General features: G+C 41.4%; 1 protein-coding gene and 1 long non-coding RNA gene across 10 annotated transcripts in view; both read right to left on the bottom strand.

Annotated features, from left to right (window-relative positions):
• SIK3 (SIK family kinase 3) overlaps nt 1–19,046 on the bottom strand; it is a 249,758-nt gene that overhangs the window by 37,491 nt on the left and 193,221 nt on the right. For 8 of the 9 annotated variants that reach the window (XM_082411045.1, XM_082411039.1, XM_082411038.1 and 5 more), the window contains exons 5-6: nt 14,560–14,684; nt 13,897–14,020 (exon numbers count right to left, since the gene is read on the bottom strand). In XM_082411045.1, the coding sequence (XP_082267171.1) occupies nt 13,897–14,020; nt 14,560–14,684 (249 nt within the window). The other variant, XM_082411046.1, reaches the window with a different exon arrangement.
• Nucleotides 1,947–4,964, bottom strand: LOC309637123. The gene is made up of 2 exons (XR_014250425.1): nt 3,670–4,964; nt 1,947–3,629 (listed from the first exon to the last, which is right to left on the bottom strand). It is a non-coding gene; the product is annotated as an uncharacterized lncRNA (long non-coding RNA).

Here is a 19,046-nt window from a genome sequence, read left to right as displayed (position 1 = left end):
ACTATGAAAAGGGAACAATTTGACCTGAAATAGTATCCTTATTGTCACGAGAAATGTCTAATCAGAGGCTGGCATTTGAGATGTCGTTAGAAGGGCCCCCAGTATTAGGTGTGAAGAAGACTTGGGATCCTTGAACATCTCACTGAGCTCTGTGTCCCCAGGGCCCACATAGCACACGGTATGTAACAGGTTCTCAGTAATGCCAGTTGAAAGAAACACGGGACTAGGTGACTGCTACAATTCCTTCTTACAACTTTAATAATCTGATTCCAAGAACCCACGATAGACTAGGCATTCTCCATGCTTCAAGCTAGAAGAAGCAGCCAACTATCATTTTACAGAAGATTAAGATGTGGCACTGTTTGGGGGCAAAAGCCTGAATCAGATGATTTCCAAGGCCTCCCCTTGCAGTTTTAGAGTTCTCTGTCTCATTCACACAGAGGGTACTTACTCACTGATCTTTTCTGAGGCTGCACAGAATAATATGTAAATCAGATTACCACGTGAGGAGACGTCTGCATGTGGCCTAGCCATAGTGTCTAGGTTATGGTACAACAAACCAAAACAGCTCTTGGCAGATAAATCTTCTCCATAAACCCTGTGGATGTGTCTGAAAGTATTAAAATGTATCCTTAGCCTCTTAAGAGAGTGAAGGTGAGAGAAAGAAAAGAGTGGAAAACACATGGAAGGAGGGAATGAAAGATTAATAGAGCAATTCATTCAAAAATATTATTTAATAATAATTACTAACATTTACCGAGCACTGTATAAGAGCTAGGCAGAGTGCTAATTAAAATAAATTAACCCTTTAAGTTAATTTAAGCATTTAATTCACACACTAATCCTTATTAGTATTATAAATATTTCACAAGTAAAGAAATTAACAATCTAGTAAGTTAAGAAACTTGACCAGATAATAAGAGGCAAAACCAGGATACAAATTCTGGTCAGTGTTATGCCAAAGCCAGAGTTTTTAACCCATATAATACCTAAATTAATTGTTGATGTATTAGGTAGCAGCTAGAGTATCTTTATAAAAACATATCAAATCAATTTCACTCCTCTTCCAACAGATCAAATGCCATGTAGTCACCACAGGTTCTATCACGATAGAGTCACCTATAAGCCAAGTTCATAGAAAGTGGGCTAGGTGATAACTTCATTGTCAGAAGGCTATGAACAGCTGGAAAACAGTGTTACGGGGAATGGCAAGTTGCATTAAGGTGAACTGAGAAGGCGGGGACACGACGGGGAGGCTGAAGTGCGCTACAGAAGAGTGAGCTTGGTTTATATACTCCGGTTGTTGCGTGGTGACGGGGACTGGGATGGAAGGCTGGCAACGACAGGCTTCCCCAGTCAAGGGATCACAGGCAGAAGGGGCAGGCAAAAATTCAGGGACTGGCCCTCAGAGTCTGCAGGCTGATCCCATGATGGAGGAAACGCCAACTGTCCCTTAAGCCCTTCAAGTGTGGCCAAAGTATGGGACATGCAAAGCAACCACGTTCAGCTCTGTGGGCAGAGGAGTGGTCTGAAAGGAACTGAGTCACAGATTCTTTCTGACCACATAAAACTGCTTGGAGCTGGGGGAGCAGAAGACATCTGTGTGCCAGGAGGCATGGGAAGAACGCGAGGAAGAAGCAGTCACCCAGGAAATTCATGCTTCTTACAGGTCCTTGGAAGAGGGTATGGTGTGATTTCTCACGGCCTCTTTCCAGTCAATACTAGGTGTGTTCAAAGGTAATGCCAAAACATGTAGCCCAAGAGCTCTTTATTTTCAATAACTTTAACAAACTTCTTAATAAGGTTTAATTCTCCTGAGCAATTCAAATTTCAAAGAGAGCACTATTTTTCTCAAATCTCAAAAATCCAAAAAAGAAACACAAATAAATTGGCTAAAATGTCTGTTTCCCTGAAAAATGAATTAACTTCATATTTTTTTTTTTAAAAAAGTTACATGGCACTAAAGTCTTAACACTTTTCAGAACAAGAATACCATGTGAAATACTGTCTGATTCTGCTATCCACTTTGGCCAGCTCAGGTACCAGTCTGGGGGAGAACTGACACTATTACAGCAGACAAACAGAACAAGACGGATGACTGGTCTGCAATGACAATCTCTGGATGGAGCACCATGGCTTTGATAAGAATCTGTGTTCTGGACTTACAAATGTTTGTGACTCAGAGCTCCTCTTTAATGCTATCTGCCTTTTCCAAAAGAAAAAAAGAAAAGAAGAAGTCTGTCATAATGTCCTGATCCTGTCATAATCATGGCTAAAAGAGTGTGCTATCTTGCAATGTCATGATCGCTACAGAAATAATTTAAAAGATCAATAAGAAATCATAGGTGTTTTTGCCAAGATACCTTCTTTCGGTATGAAGATGGCCGGAGTTAGGAACCCTCACTCTGCTTGTGGACTAAGTCCTAGAAATGATATTTTTTAACATGCCCAAGGAAACCCTGTCATTGTCAGCTGTCAGCTAAGGTCAAATCTATCTTACATAGCAACTATTTTAAAATCTAAACAAAGTAGACAAATGGTCTTAAAATTTGACATTTCTATGTATAAAGAACATACACTGAATGCACTGTCATATACCTGCATTGAGAGATCGCATAAATGTTAAGTAAAATCATACAAAATACAGGGTTTTTGTTGTTGTTACAATGAAATTTTGTTATACTGGATATTGCTAGAACAATGGTACTGTAGGTATTAGAAGATTTTTACTCTATAGAAATTAATTTTGATACTTTACTGTTACACAATAGAAATGCATAAACATTTCTAACTTGTATTTCTAACTTTAAAGTGATAGTCAATACCTCAGTTTTATACAATGAAAGAAAATACACAATCTTGGAACTAACTCTAATGGAACTTAATCTGTAATAACGTTGGTCGTGATAAGATTTGACTCATAATAAACAAGCACTGAGATCAGCTCCTCTAAAAGAAGTGACACTGAGGAAAAAAATGTCTTGTTTTGAAGCCATTTGCTTTTAGTTCTTTCGGGGAAAGAAAAATGGGAGTCCCAGTACCAAAGCATTCCGTAAAATTCCTACAAGGATAGCCCAACAGCAAGAGATCAGACAAGGAAGTAGAGAGTGATTTAAATACAAATTCTACCACCACTGGTTTCTGCAAATTATTATCAGAATGTTCTGGAATAGAAATAAAGTTCCTTACAACCAAATCCTGTGAGACACTTTCTATGGTTGAACAGAGGCCAAAGGGAGATGGCTTGGCACAATTTAGCAAATAATGATGGCGCAGATAAGAAAAGCTTCTATTAGGAATCCATAAAGTTAGGCTGAGAGGCTAAAACTTCCATTTTAACAGTTTATCAACCTGAGATAGACTAAGGAGAAAACAAGTGTTTGACCCATAGATATCCATTTATTAGAAAACTAACATCTATTTCTTGAACTTTGCTTATTTTCAAGGTGGCTGTGATCTTGCCAGAATTAAGATTTAGAAATTCGGAGACGTTGGCTTAAAGGCTGGGGATGACCACATTTACCTGCAGCCTTGACCTTGAAAAGCCCCTGACATGCCACACTGTTATACTAGAGGCTGTCCAATTTGCAGTTCACATTTTTTAAATAAAAATTTGTCACTTACACTACCTTATTATTCAAATATATTTTAAGTCCTCACTTACACTACCTTATTATTCAAATATATTTTAAGTCCTAACAGCGATCATTATAGTGGAAGAAAACTCGGGTTCAGTTTTACATCAGAGTCCAATACATAGTCCTTGATACTAACACTTTTTTCCAAAAATAATCCAGATGCAGATGGGCAAAGATATCCATTCCAGGACTCTCTGGATACTGGGAATAACCTGTGAGATATGTACTCACTGAGAATTAAAGTACAATCGAAGACAGTTAGGTGGCTTCTGAAGCCAGAGTGCACGGGCTCACATCTCAGCTCTGCCACTTCCCAGCTGTGTGATTCTGGGTGTGTTACTTATCCTTACCATGCCTCAACTGTCTTGTCTATCAAATGACAATAGCAGCCTACCTCATAGGGTTGTTTTAAATATTAAATAGGTTAATGCAACAATGTCTGGTACCAAGAAAGTGTTCAATGGATGTTAGCTACTATTCAAATCTCTGGAGTCCTTCCATCTAGAACTTCTTCCCTTACTCTATTTTCCTCTGTAGGGTTGCTGAAGCTAGGAGACAGTGTGCTTGAAAAGGGTAGTAAGAGATAGGGCAGTGCCCATATTTACCCCCTGGTTTTCTATCATATTAGGTAAAATCACGGCAGAGCTGGTCAGGGGAGGCTTGCTTAACTCTGAGGTAGCCCTAGCCTCATTCCTGACATCATGTGGATTTCTGCACTCACTAACACGAAAGCACTACACAGGTTGTCTCTCTAGCGGCTGAGTATACCTTAAAAAAGTATGAGAGAACTGCTTTGAGGACTCTGAGCTCCTTAGTATACGGAGACTGACGGGCGAGTTACTTTAATCTCCTGTCCCAATCCCGCTTGCTGTGTGGTTCTTGATGAGTAGGCCAATGAGGGCAGAATCGTTTGCATCTAAGTAGAAGCTTTTTGGCAGTAGCTGCACGGTAGTCTCCGTCAGAAGCATAATGTAAGCCTGGGTCTTGCATTCCCAGGGATAAAATGCTTATGCAGTATTACAATTAATTAAGTCACACTGAAGTTTAATCAATAAAGACTCAAAAATACTGTCCACAAGAGATCTCTATATACTTGCCTCAATGCATTTTTTTCACTGTAAATTAATTTTCCTTCAGTTAAATATTGGGCTGGCCAAAAAGTTCGTTCGGGTTTTTCCATAAGATGTTACCAAAAAACCCAAACGAACTTTTTGGCCAACCCAATAAATGACTGATCTTACTATATCTGCTAGCAGGTGATATAAGTGGTGAATAAGACAAACTAGGCTTTAAGAAGTAGGCCTCTGATGGTTTTTAAAAATATACTGGTAGGGCTTCCCTGGTGGCGCAGTGGTTGAAAATCTGCCTGCCAATGCAGGGGACACGGGTTCGAGCCCTGGTCTGGGAAGATCCCACATGCCGCGGAGCAACTAGGCCCGTGAGCCACAACTACTGAGCCTGCGCATCTGGAGCCTGTGCTCCGCAACAAGAGAGGCCAATAGTGAAAGGCCCGCGCACCGCGATGAAGAGTGGCCCCCACTTGCCACAACTAGAGAAAGCCCTCGCACAGAAACGAAGACCCAACAGAGCCATAAATAAATAAATAAATACAATTTAAAAAAATATATATATATATATACTGGTAGTGACTGAGCTTGGTGCTCAAAAACTTTACGTTGTTGGCTTCCGTAAGTGGGACTGGAACTCAGAGAAAGCAACTGCTAACATATGTGGCCACGTCAGGTCTCACCTTCTGCAGAAACTCAAAAAAACAGCAAGGTTCAACTTTGAATCCTTTTACAATTTAGGCTCAGAGTTTTACCTAACTGCTCTCTGGGATGCTCTGAGAAGTTTAATCCAAAAACACTTGCCTAGACCAAATGTATTTTACTTGAGACACTGAAAGCCAACTCTATCGTAGATCAAACCCTTTTAAAAACTAGAAATCACTTGATCTGGTCATTTACATAATACTGTATATAACAAATGTATGTAAAACCAATTAATAATTCAGATCATCAGTGAGTTACCTATCACTTTAATAATAAAATGCAAGAGTCTGATGGAAGAGTCTATAGGTAAGTGATGATTCAATTTTTCATTAAAAAAAATTTACTGAATATTTACGCCATACCAGTTGCTCTTAAGGCTTATGGGAGGGTGATGATGTGTGTGTGAAACACAGTTCTGATATAAAGGAGTTTGCGTTCTAGGGAAGAGGAGAGGAAGACACATGCATAGCTATTGAACTAGGTAGTATAATATCGATCCCCCTTGAATAAATCCTCTTAAATTTATACCACTGTCATTGCAACTTGAAAGTATGTCTTTAGTATATCTCGGGATGTCCACGAAGGGAAGGTTGTATCATACGAACAAGACTAGGCCTAGAAATATCCACTAATTGGGAGGACACTTCATTCCACACATTACTGACAATAAAGAGATGCTTAGAATTCTTTAACTGTATCCATTTGTGTAGCATGGCCTCCCACACAGCTGTAGATGCTCTGGAATTCAACTTGGCTAGAAGAAGCTGGACCATGAGGCCTTCCCCACTCGGCCACCCAAATGCTCATTTGAAAAACGACACCAGCTCTGCTGGAGTTTCTGGATCCTTCTGGCAGAAAAATGGATAAATTCAGTTCAAGTCTATGACAACAGCCTGAGAAAAAAAGGATCTTGTGTTTTAGGACTTCCCTCAACTACATTATTATCTGTAGCACAGTAATGGCTGACCTGACAGGCTGGAAAGCGGCTGGCTCCAGCCTCCATATAAAGAATTAACTGTAGGTCTAACGAGGTGCAATTATGCCTAGAAACTAGAGGTGTAATCAGCAAAAAGAACTCAGGGACAGACTCTAGGTTTCCTTTACGTGAACTCGAAACTTTTTGGTACTTGAAGGAAGTCTAAGCTGAGAGAAGACTAAACCATCTTATGCATTCATTTTCTCCCGTGCCTTTATCCTTCTGACAGCAGTCTCGAAGGGCCTTGGGATTCAGGCCTACGCTGGTAGGCAAGGCCGAGCACACGTATGTCCCTGAGGGCAGAGAGATCACACTAGTAACACAGCAACCGTCTACTCATTTCCTAGATTGGGTTGTTTGTCATTTCCTGTACTTAATCTTACAAAAAATGTTATTCCTACTTAGGGAATTACTTGTCCAGGATTAAATAGTGACCACATTTAGGATAATTATGTTGGCGTTCTATGAGTCTTCAAACTTCCGTGTTAACGTATATCATGTTATAAATATTAGCTCTTTCTAAGTAGTTAAAATGTTCCATGATTTATTTCTAAGCACTGAGACACAATGCGGCTGACAGCATGGTTAGCTATTTCACCAGCATCCACTATCGGAAGCCAGCTCCGGTAAGGCTTGAGTAAAAATCTTTTGCCATGATGTGGAGGTGGAGGGGAGAACGGATCCAAGTTGCTCACAGGAAACACTGTGGACACTGGAAAAGCAGAGGAAGTGGTTTGTTTACACTGCCCTTTCTTTGCAGCGGTGTGGTGTAGTAGAGCAGACACTGAATTTGAGTACTAACTTGGTCACTTATTACCTGTGTGGCTTTAGGCATGTCAACTAATTTCTTTAAACTTCAGCTTCTTAAGCTTCATTGGCAAAATGATAAATGCTAGTGTCAATACCAATTCCAGAGTACAATTACATAGCTCAAATTAGATCAAGTATAGGAAATACTTTGTAAACTTGAAAGCCCTAAAGAAATGTAAGTTACCGTTATTGATATTATTATTTGAATTATTCGGTAGTGAGCACTGTAACAAATCTATGCATGCATTCATTCATTCAACAAATACTTACTGAGTGCCTACCAGGACCCATGCACTGCCCTAAGCCATGGGAATACAGCAGTGAACAAAAACAAAATCGTTATTACAGTCAAGAGGCAGTGGGGATGAGCGGTGGGGACACAGTAAACAAATAATGTCAGGTAGTGGTAAGTGCCATGAAAAACCGTGAAGCAGAGTTATGGAACGAGAATGACGGGGGTATCAGGAGAGGCCTCTCTGGGGGGACACTTAAGCAGAAACCTCAAGTTAGGTGAGGAAGCCATGTAAATATGTGAGGAAACAGGAATGCATGCACTTGGAAAGTCTGAGAAACAGCAAGGACGCCTCTGTAACTGGAGCTCGGGGCCTGAAGGGAAGAGAAGCAGGAAATGAGATTAAAGAGAGGGGCCAACCACAGTGTGCCTTGTAGGCCATAATAATAATGACTTTTGGAATTGTTTTCTAAGTGTAAATGAAAGCGACTGGAGGGTTTTAAGCAGGATCCTATTTACCATCTACATACTGTTTACTAAATCCTACTACATGCCAGATACTCTGCTAGGCTAGAGACAACTGTGAAAAAAACCCCACATTTTGTCTTTACTTTCTCTAAGCTCACAGTCTGGTATGGAAGATATATAACGAAAGAAACAATTACAATGAAATGTTTGGGAAGTCATATGATAAAAGAAAGACTGGTAGAAATTATCTAGATTCTTATTTTTATCACATCTGATTTCTTGCTCTAGAATACAGGAGTGGGTGGCATGGGGTAGGGTAGGGGGAGGAAGAAGTACCCCATGCAGAGGGAGTTGCTCCAGAGAGTATCACTCATTCAGGGAACCAGAAGGAAATCAGGGCGACTAGATGCAGAATGGGATCTGGGGCTGCAGAGATAGGCACCAGCCAGGTCACAGAAGTATTACTATGTCATTGTTTTTCAAAAAGCAGTCATGAGATCAATTCAGTAAGCTATAATTAACATTTTTAATGTAACAGAATAAAATGTATTAGAGTGCACTGCACCTAGTAAAGACAAGTTTTGCTTTTTAAAAAAACTTTTGTTCAGTTGTATGTATATATGTATTCTCTAGGTCACTGAATAAAATGTATCTATTACTATGGTCATGGTCAAAAATGAAGTCAGTGCTCTAGCCACATTAAGGAACGAACTTCAACCTAGAGGCAATGGTAAACCATTGAAAAGTTTAAGCCGGAAAATGATATAACCAAGTGTGTGTGTGTGTGTGTGTGTGTGTGTGTGTGTGTGTGTGTGTGTGTGTGTGTGTGTGTGTGTGTGTGTGTGTGTGTGTGTGTGTGTGTGTGTGTGTGTGTGTGTGTGTGTGTGTGTGTGTGTTGTCGTATATAGTTTAGAAACATTATTCATGCAGCCGTGTGGAGAATGCATTAGAGAGGGATAAGGCTGGAGCCAGGCGTCCATTTAATTGGCTATTATTTAATCCAGGCAAGAGCCACTACAGAAGCGTCTACAGGAATGGAGGCTTGAATCTACAGGATTTGGTTAAGTGAGCGGCTGTGGTGATGGTAAGAGAGAAGGAATCAAGGCTACCTTCTTGGTCAGACGGTGACACCATTCACTAAGACAGGGAACACAGAATGGAGCAATTCTAGGGAGGGATTAAATTCAGTTTTGAAAATGTTTCCATTGATGTGAATTCAAGACATACAAGTAAAGCTGACTGGTAGCAACTGGCTGGATGTATAGCCTCTCATCCCAGAGGAGAGGTCTGGGCCAGAGAGTTACCCAAGTGTTAACTGGGGACTGAACATCACTGGGCTCCCTGAAGCCACGGCAGTGAATAAGATGCTCAGAAAGATGGTGTAAAGAAGAAAAGATTTAAAGGATGAACAGAGAAAGAGAAATCTGGCAAACAAGGTGTACTCAGAGAGACAGGAGGAAAACTGGAGAACGTGGCATCTGAGAAGCAATGGAAAAAAAAGTGTTTTAAAAAGTAAGGACTGACTCAACAATAAGAAAACAAATAACCAAATTTAAAAATGGGCAAGGGACTTCCCCGGTGGTCCAGTGGCTAAGACTCCACACTCCCAATGCAGGAGGGGCCTGGGTTCGATCCCCTAGTCGGGGAACTAGATCCCACGTGCCGCAACTAAGAGTCCCCGTGCCGCAACTAAGAGTTCCCATGCCGCAACTAAGACCCGGCACAGCCAAATAAATAAATAAATAAATAAATAAATAAATAAATAAATAAAAATTTTTAAATGGGCAAAACATTTAGACATGTCACCAAAGAAGATATACAGGTGGTAAACATGCATATGAAATGTTAACCATCATACATCATCAGGGATTACAAATTAAAATAACAAGATACCACTTCACATCTATTAGAACGGCAAAAATCCAAAGCACTGACAATACCAAATGCTGGTGGAGATGCAAAATGGCACAACCACTTTGAAAGACACTTTGGTGGTTTCTTACAAAACTAAACATACTCTTATGGTATAATCCAGCAATCACACTCCCTGGTATTTAGTCAGATGAGTTAAAAACTTACATCCACACAAAAACCTGCACACGGATATTTATAACAGCTTTGTTCATTATTGCCAAAACCTGGAAGCAACCAAGATGTCCATCTGCAGGTGAATGGATAAGTAAACTGTGGTACATCCAGACAATGGAGTATTACTGAGCATTAAAAAGAAGTGAGCTATTAATCCACGAAAGGACATAGAGGAACCTTATATGCATATTACTAAGTGAAAGAAGCCAATCTGAAAAGGCTACATAATGTATGATTCCAACTATATGACATTCTGGAAAAGGTGAAATTGTGGAGAGAGTAAAATGATCATTGATTGCCAGAGGTTAAGGGAGCGGGAGGGATGAATAGGCACAGAGGATTCTTAGGGCAGTGAAACTGCTCTGAATGATACTATAATGGTGGATACATGTCATTATGTATTTGTCCAAACCCTTGGAATGTACAACACCAAAAGTGAGCCCTAGTAAACTATGGACTTTAGATGGTAATCCAGTGTAGTGTCGCTGCAGGTTGATGGACCGTAACAAATGTTCTACTTTGGTGCCGGACACTGACAGTGGAGGAAGCTATGGGTGTGAGGGGACAGGACGTATACGGGAGCTCTCTGTACTTTCTGCTTAATTTTGCTACGAACCCAAAACTGCTCTAAAAAATAAAGTTTATATTTAAAAAAAGAAAGAAAGGAGTGGTGAACTTTTAGCATTTAGCGCTAAATACTGCTGGGCAGTCATGAAGATAAAGACCGAGGATAGCCAATAGATTATGACAAGATCACTGGTGACTCGGGCCAGAACAATCCACTACACCCCTCCTCTGCTTCCTTCCAGAGTAAAACTGGAAAGAGCTGTGTCTATTTCCTTTCTCCACTTCCCTTCTATCCCTTTCCGGTTGCATCTACATGAGTTAGTGTTTTCCTCCTGCTCCTCCACCAAAACTGTACTTCAGGATCATCAGTGATCTCCAGACCTTTAAATCCGATATTCAGTTCTGTATGGCTGTTGGCGTAACTGATGACATTCTGGGCTCCCACCATGCCTCCTGTCCTTCCACTGACCCTACCTAGGACTGTGCTAAGTCACTTCTCTGTCATCAAGGACTCTGTAGTTAATAGACATTGTCTCTTGATCATTAGGTCCAGGTGGCCTCTGTGCTCTGGTGGTCTCCAAACAAAGATGAAGGCCTTTGCAGACATATTCCTGGTGCCCATTAATAGACTAGCTACCCATTAAGAAATATTGACTTAGGAATGCACTTACTGTTTCCAAGCACATACCCACCCCCCTTAGGTTAACTATAAAATCGTCCCCTCGGCAGTGCACAGTACCGTTGCGAATGTTCCTGGACGGCTGTCCGCCGGACCTACTTACTCTGTAAGTTACCCTATAATAAACTGACCCATTGATCACCTGGGGCTGCCGACCTTGTTCTTCGGTCTCAAGGTGCCTTCTCAGTTCAACGGGTGCTCTCCGTTCCCCCCGTCCTCCAACAAGTTCGCAGTCATCTGACCTATCAGCAGCACCCCGCACAGTTCCTCATTCCCTCCTCCTTGAAACATTCTCTTCACTTGTCTTCTAGGACAGAGGACTCTCTGGCTTACCTTACTAGCCATTCCTATGCTGATCCCTCTTCACGTTCCTGATCTCTGAATATCAGTGTGTCCCAGAGATTAATCCTTAGACCTCTTCTCTTCTCTGCAATCATGGCCTAAAAAGTGACCTTATCTCAGAGCTTAAAATACTGTGTTATCTATATACTGACCATTCCCAAATGTGTATCGCTAGCCCACCACTCCCAACTAAGCTACAGTCCTATATTCAACTGCCTATACCATATCTCAACTTAGATGTCTAATGGGCATCTCAAACTAACACATCTAAGATATCTCTCCATTCCCATCTCTGTTAGCAGTAAATCCATCCTTCCAGTTGCTCAAGCCAAAACCCCTGGATTATTAATTTAATAATCACTTTTTCTCTCACATCAAATCCCACATATATGTTGTTGGAGCCAGACTGCCTAGGCTTAAATTCTAGTTTAGTCACTTAGTAGCTGTGTTATCTTGGGAAAATTGCTAAACATCTCCTGGCTTCAGTTTTATCACCTATAAAATGGGGGTAATAGTCCCATGTATCTTACAGGGTTGTTAAAGTAATTAAATGAGTTAATGTTTGCAAAATGCTTGAAACAGAGCCTGCCACACAGTACATACTATCTCTCTCTCTCTTTTTTAAAATATTTATGTATTTATTTATTTGTTTAGGCTGTGCCAGGTCTTAGTTGGGGCACGAGGGATCTTCGCTGCAGCATGCAAACTCTTAGTTGCGGCATGCGGGATCTAGTTCCCCGACCAGGGATCGAACCTGGGCCCCCTGCATTGGGAACGTGGAGTCTTACTCAGTGGACCGCCAGGGAAGCCTCTGTATTATCTCTTGCATCTGACGACTTCTTACCATCCCCACCTCTACACCCCAGTCTGGGAACTAGCCACCAATATCTCTCATCTGGATTATTGCAAAAGTCTCCTACTAACTGGTCTCCCTCCTTCAGCCCTTGAACCTTTCAACCAACAGAGCTGCCAAAGTGATTTTTTTAAAAAACAAAAGTCACCGTAAAGTTCTTTAGATATTTTTGCATGTTTGAAAATATTCATAATAAAAGTTAGAAAAAAATGAAAAGTCAGATAATATCATTCCTCTGTTAAAATCCTCTGATCCTTTGCATTTCACTCCGAGTGAAAAAGGCCTTTACACTGACTGACTAAGCCCTCAAAGTGAGCTCTCTGTTGCCTCTCTGGCGGCACCTCCCCTGTCCCCTCACTCATTCCTTTCCAGCACAGAGGCTTCCGTCTGTGCTCCCTCACTGGGGCCTTTCCACCTGCCATCCCCTCAGCCTGGAAAGCTCTTCCTCAGACCGCACAGCTCACGCCCTTGCCTTCTCCAAGCCTTCGCTGAAATGCTGACTTCTCAGGGAAGGGGTTCCCTGACATACCTTTCCAAATAACCACCCACCCACCATCCCTAACCCCCCTTCTCTATTTTATTTTTCTCACAGCTTTTTTCGAAAATGCATTTTAGAAATAAAATTTCTGAAATTTATTCTAGATGCAATTCTCATTTATTCTAAAACGTAATTCCCACGTGCTTATACTGTGTTGCCAACCCAGTGGACATACCCTCTGTATGTTGTTCCTTAAAGTGAAATCATGATTAAGCAAAACTAAATAGATTGCTTACAGCATTGTCTCCAAAATGTTCTTTTCTTACGTGCATATAGATTGTGATGAAACACTGTAGATTCTGGGAGTCTGGTGTCTGTTTTCAGTGTTAAATTCTTCTAAGAGCTACTTACCCTATTGCCCACTCATTTAAAAAGCACTTTTTGAGTCTGGGGGGATAAATGCCATAGAAGCAGGAAATGTAGTAGCAGCAAGATTAAGATGCAAAGCCTGCTTTATCCTTGGCATTTATTACCACACCTCAATGGGGCCCCATTAAATAGAAATATCATCCTGAAAAAGGGTGAGAGATGAGGTGAAGACGGGTGAAACGACTACGGCTACTGCTACTATGCGATGGACCTTTTAACTTTACACACATTATTTAATTTAGTTCTCATAGTAGCAGCCCTCACAAAACTGTCAGCCGTTTATTGACGAGGAAACTGAAGCTCAGAAAGACTTAGTAATCTGCCACACCACACGAGTCGTCCGATGTAGAGCCCAGAGCCAAACTCAGGAGGGTTATCTGATGCCAAAGCCTAGATGCTCTGTTCCTATAGAACCTTGCCTCCGGAGGTGTCAATTCAGCAAACCGGAGCCAAAAAAGGTGGTTAAATGGGCAATTTATACTCTGCCACTCAATTCCTGGGATAACTTAGCATGTCTAATGTTCCATGAACCCAGTCATAGCTGTGTGATGGCAACTCCCTTACCTGTGGACATAAAAAATGGGATGCGGAACTTTCCACTCAACACCCGGGCCCGCAGATTCTGCAGTGTGCTCCCATCGAATGGCAGGGCACCACACACAAGCACATAGAGGACGACTCCGAGGCTCTGCATCCCAAACGGAGAGTACGTACAATTAATCACATCAGAGGAAACAAAAAAGGCCATTATAGTATGTGTATGAAGATAATGGTGAGTCATGCACGAGATAATGGAACAAACTTTTTCTTCTTTTTTTATGAGAAATAATATGGGGCATTGTCAAGGCCAATCATCTTTAGAATACTCAGCATTCTTCTTTGCTTCCAGACATTACTTTTTGGGAACATAACTGGAATTTCTCTCAGTACTCATCCTAGGGAGAAGGCAAGTGGCAACAACAGAAAGAATTTCTGTTCTTGGCAAGGGTAACCATCCAAGCTTGCCCTAGGGATTTTTTTTTTTTTTTGCAGATGCAAAGGGGGAGGTTGAACTCTGTGGCTCAGTCCATAAGACAAAGGTTGAAGAACAGACTGCACTAAGAATTGGGAATTCAAAGAACAGGTGATCAATTCTAGTGCAGTACTACGTGTTGTCCAGGATGAGGAGAGCTGTCATCAATCAAGGGTAACTAATGCTACGGGGTATAAGAGAAGGCAGTCACGTACCCAGATGTCCACTTTGGGCCCATCATATTCCTTTCCTTCAAAGAGTTCAGGTGCAGCATAGGGAGGGCTGCCACACCAGGTCTTTAGCAGCTGCCCAGGGGTGAAGAGGTTACTGAAGCCAAAATCTAGAAAGACAAATGGACATAACTCATGTTATCTTTACCCAGTGAATACTAGTTTCTAGTCAATAGAATAAAGGTTCTGGATCCTTAAGTCTGAATATCAAACACGAAAAGAGAACCTTTAGAAATTATATAACCAGCCACTTAAATTTAAAGTAATAGTGAAATAGAGATACAGATGGGCTGGAATGCAAAAGACATATGGTTAACTAAAAGTAAATATGATTGGTTTACGTCAGCAAAACCAGCACCGTTTCCTTCATAAATCTGGACTGAGTGAGGTGAGTGGAATTTATTTCTTTAAGAACAAAAATAAAATTGGATAATGATTGATATTAAGACCACATCAGAATCAGTAAATACATGTGAAGTCTACTCACCTGGACCCAGGATTTTCAGATTATTTTTACTTATGACAAACACATTTATGACCACTAGAGATATAGTGAACTTAAAAATTAGACAAAGTGACTTTATTATTATTAAGGTGGCTTATTCAAAATAAAGAATATGCAACTTATTTACAAACAAACCACGAACACTTACATTTTAACTTCAACTCCTTTTGTGCTTCAACTTCCCCCCTTCATTTCTCCCCCTCCCACTGTTTGAAGAGAGAGTTGACGGGAGATAGGAGGGGTGCGGTTTGGGGAGGAATACTAAGAAAATGAACAAGGATGGCAGGCAAAGGATAGAGTCTCACTGACTTATAAATACTTTTATGCACAGAGATATTTAGATGAACAACGTGCAGGTATGACAGGCTAGAGCTCCCTCCTGCCCCCAGGACTACCACATTCCCACAGTCCCAGCAGCGGAAGACTCTGGGCACCTCCCTACTCTCGGAAACTCTCCTCTCTTTCCTAGTTTTACTCTCGTTGACAACTCTGCCTCTTTCTGCTATTTGTTTTTCTTCTTCCTACCTTCTCCAGAAGGTGCTTTCTAGTAAACCATGTGCTGATTTTGACTATCGCTCCTTGCCCTGTATTTTCTCAGGGCCAGCTCTTCTGGTCCCACAGCTTCCACTCTCATTTGTTTGGTAATGATTCTCCAAATTCATATCTTTGGCCCTGGTACCACGCTTAAGTTCCTGACATGAACTTCCAGTACTTGCCTGGGAAGAAACATCTCAAACTCCCCATTTTCCAAAATCAAATCTGCTCTTCCAGCAATGTTCCCATGTTCATTCATGGCACTACCTTCGCGCCACTAGGAGCACTGCCATCTTCGCTCCTTGCTCCTTCTCACCTCCATTTCAAACGGGAGGTACAGCTTTTACTGCTTCTACCCTGTAAATGTGTCTTGAACCTATCTCCTTCTTTCCATTTCCATTCCTCCCACCTCAGTTCATACTCTTATTATCTCTGACCTCGACCGATGCTCTTGCTTACTACCCTCTATTTCATTTCCCTCTAAGCCACCCATTCATAGCACAGTGAACGTGACACAAATCACATCGTGCTGCCTCCTTGCTCGAAAACATTCGGTGGCTCCCTTCTGCTTACAGAACAGTCTAGCTCTGTTAGCATTGTCACTTGAGGTCCTCATGACCCAGCTCCACCCAACCTCTCTAGCATCACTAGACTATGCACAGCCTGTGTTCATGTGCCTCTCTTATGCTACTTACTCTCTGTGCCATGCTTTTTCCCTTCCTTGCCACATTTGAAAGAGCACTCATTTTCAAGGCCCAGTCAAATATTACTTCCTGTATGAAGCCTAAACTGACTCCCACCACAAAATACCATGCCAGTGGCTTCCTCCTCTGTGCTTCCGTGGCCCTTTGCTTCTACCTCTACAGCCCAATTACAACTCTGCCTCATGCTATACTTAGTTGTATTATGTGTTTATACCCTCCACTAGTTAGTAAATGGGAGGGATATCGTTTTATTTATCTTAGTCTCCACACAGTGTTTTCATACATAGCAGGGACTCAAGAAAGGGTCACTAAATTAAACTGCAATAAAACTGCAATAAAATCACTGGGCCAATCCTCTTGTCACCTCCTGGCTACTGGAGCCTTTTCATACTGACTGGCAGCTGGCCAGCTACTAGAGCCTCTACCTCCCAGCCAGCCCTCCTAAGGTTGTAAAAAACTTAATGATCACAAGGGGCTTAGAGGTCAGAGCCATCATCAGAATCACTATAGCTACTTCAAGGAGAGAAATCCAATACTCTCGTTCATCAATGCAAAATAAATGCCTCTTCTGCCAAGTCTTCCTGAATCTCCTATAAGAAATGTCCTCCACCTACCTTCTCTGCACTCCCTTATTACTTTGTATTCCTCCTTTATTTGGGGTATTTACATATATAAACATCCTATTCTTCCAGCTCCTTAAAAATATCCTATCTCTCTAGTAGAGGTCTACTCCCTCTCTCCCTAGTTCCTTAAAAATACCTGTTTCATCTCTGACTCTCTCACATTACCTAGCATACTGTTTAATTTAAACACAGTAGGTACTTAACAAATGTTGACTTATGAATGCAACTGCAATTAAAGCCCTACCAACTAACCTACAACTTTTGAAACCCAGTACTTTTAATTTATAAGTTAAAGTCTGCATGCACTGAAACCTGTTTTTCTTAAGAGACTGGGGATAGGTTGCTAAAAATCCCAACAAATGAGATTCAGCAGAGCAGGTATCTTTGGGAATTATCTAGAAAGAGGGCTCTTGATATATCTTTTAATTGGTTGGCAAAGGCCTGCACCAGGTCCTTTCCCACGACTAGCCTTCTCTGCACAGCGAGGAAGACATGCTGATGGAGTCTGTGATAACTAATGGACTCTGACACTGGTGTGACTGGAGAGCAAAGTCCAGAAGAGTCATGGAGTATTCTGCTTGTGTTTTGAATGGAGAATGCAACAGGGCAGGCAATGAATTAAAACCACTTGATTTTTTTTTTTAATAAATTTATTTATTTATTTTTGGCTGCGTTGGGTCTTCGTTGCAGTGCACGGGCTTCTCATTGCGGTGGCTTCTCTTGTTGCGGAGCACGGGCTCTCGGCTCGCGGGCTTCAGTAGCTGTGGCTCGAAGGCTCTAGAGCGCAGGCTCAGTAGTTGTGGAGCACAGGCTTAGTTGCTCCATGGCATGTGGGATCTTCCCGGACCAGGGCTCGAACCCGTGTCTCCTGCATTGGCAGGCGGATTCTTAACCACTGGGCCACCAGGGAAGCCCTAAAACCACTTGATTTTAAAACTTCCTAATAAACAGCTGAAAGTATATAGGAAATCTGTCATTTTGAACAATGAATGCTCTATCTACAATTAGTAACCTTTCTATGCTTTTACTCTGTCGGGCAGGAGAAGGCACAGACTTCATGGCACGAGCTTGTTTTTTAATCTACCAAACAGGAAATCTTTACAAAGGAAACAATATTAAAGGAAACCATCTTCAGCGATGGTTATAGGCTTAGATTGCTATTAGGTGTTTATATGAGAAATGAGTGTGCAAGAATGAATGACATGATCAGAGCCTGACATCTAGAGATGCCACATCGGGGGAAACACCTGCTTCCACAGCATGTTACAGCCACACAGCTGCGTTCAACAGCTAGACCCAATGACCGAGAGCAAGATTTCAGTAAGATTCAACAAGAAACCCCCCACCAGCAGCTCGATCCTATTTCCTATTACAGAGTAAGCAAAAACCCTTTAGTCTTGTAAACCTGTCATGGGGTCTCCTCTAATCATTCCAAGTATTGTTCTTACTCCTAACCCTAAAGTGTTGCACATTTAAGCAAAATTTGTTTTGCCATGCTTGCTATGACACTTGTTGGAATGGACTTGTTCATCTTATTTTGGCTCAGCAGCTGAGCCAAATGTCTTTCAGTCTTTACTAAAGCTTCTTATTCCTAATGTCTCTTTCATGGTCTTTAAGTTCCTCCATTATCTTCACTCATGTATTTAACATGTATTTCTGGAACCCTTCCAATCAGTAGAGCAATGTGTTGGTTCCTATGAAAGAACCAAAGGCAGAAAAGATATGTTCCTATGGAAGGACTCAAAAAGAAAGCAGAACTTAAGGTGAGTGGATTGGAGCTGGAGAAGCAGAGGGGGATGTGGAAAGGGTTTTCTAAGTGGTGGCTGGGCAAAAGCAGAGTAAAGGCAGATCACTTGGAACTAGTGTGCTAAGTTGCAGCAACAATAAAGAAACTGCCCTGGGTATGATGTAGCGTTCACCAGAGGTATATGGCAAAAAATAACGTTACACAGTAGCAACAGGCCAGACAAAATATAGCTTTAAATGATAGAACAAGGACCCCAGACTTCACCATGTGGACTTTTCTTTCTTTCCTTTTCTTCTATTTTCCCCAAATTTATGAATTTTATTAGATTTCAGATACAAAGAATTTGATTATGAATTCAT

The sequence above is a fragment of the Balaenoptera physalus genome (assembly GCF_965194825.1).
Source record: "Balaenoptera physalus genome assembly, chromosome: 10".
Classification (NCBI taxonomy): domain Eukaryota; kingdom Metazoa; phylum Chordata; class Mammalia; order Artiodactyla; family Balaenopteridae; genus Balaenoptera; species Balaenoptera physalus.
The sequence above is the reverse complement of the archived record's forward strand: the minus strand, read 5'-3'. Positions and strand labels throughout refer to the sequence as shown.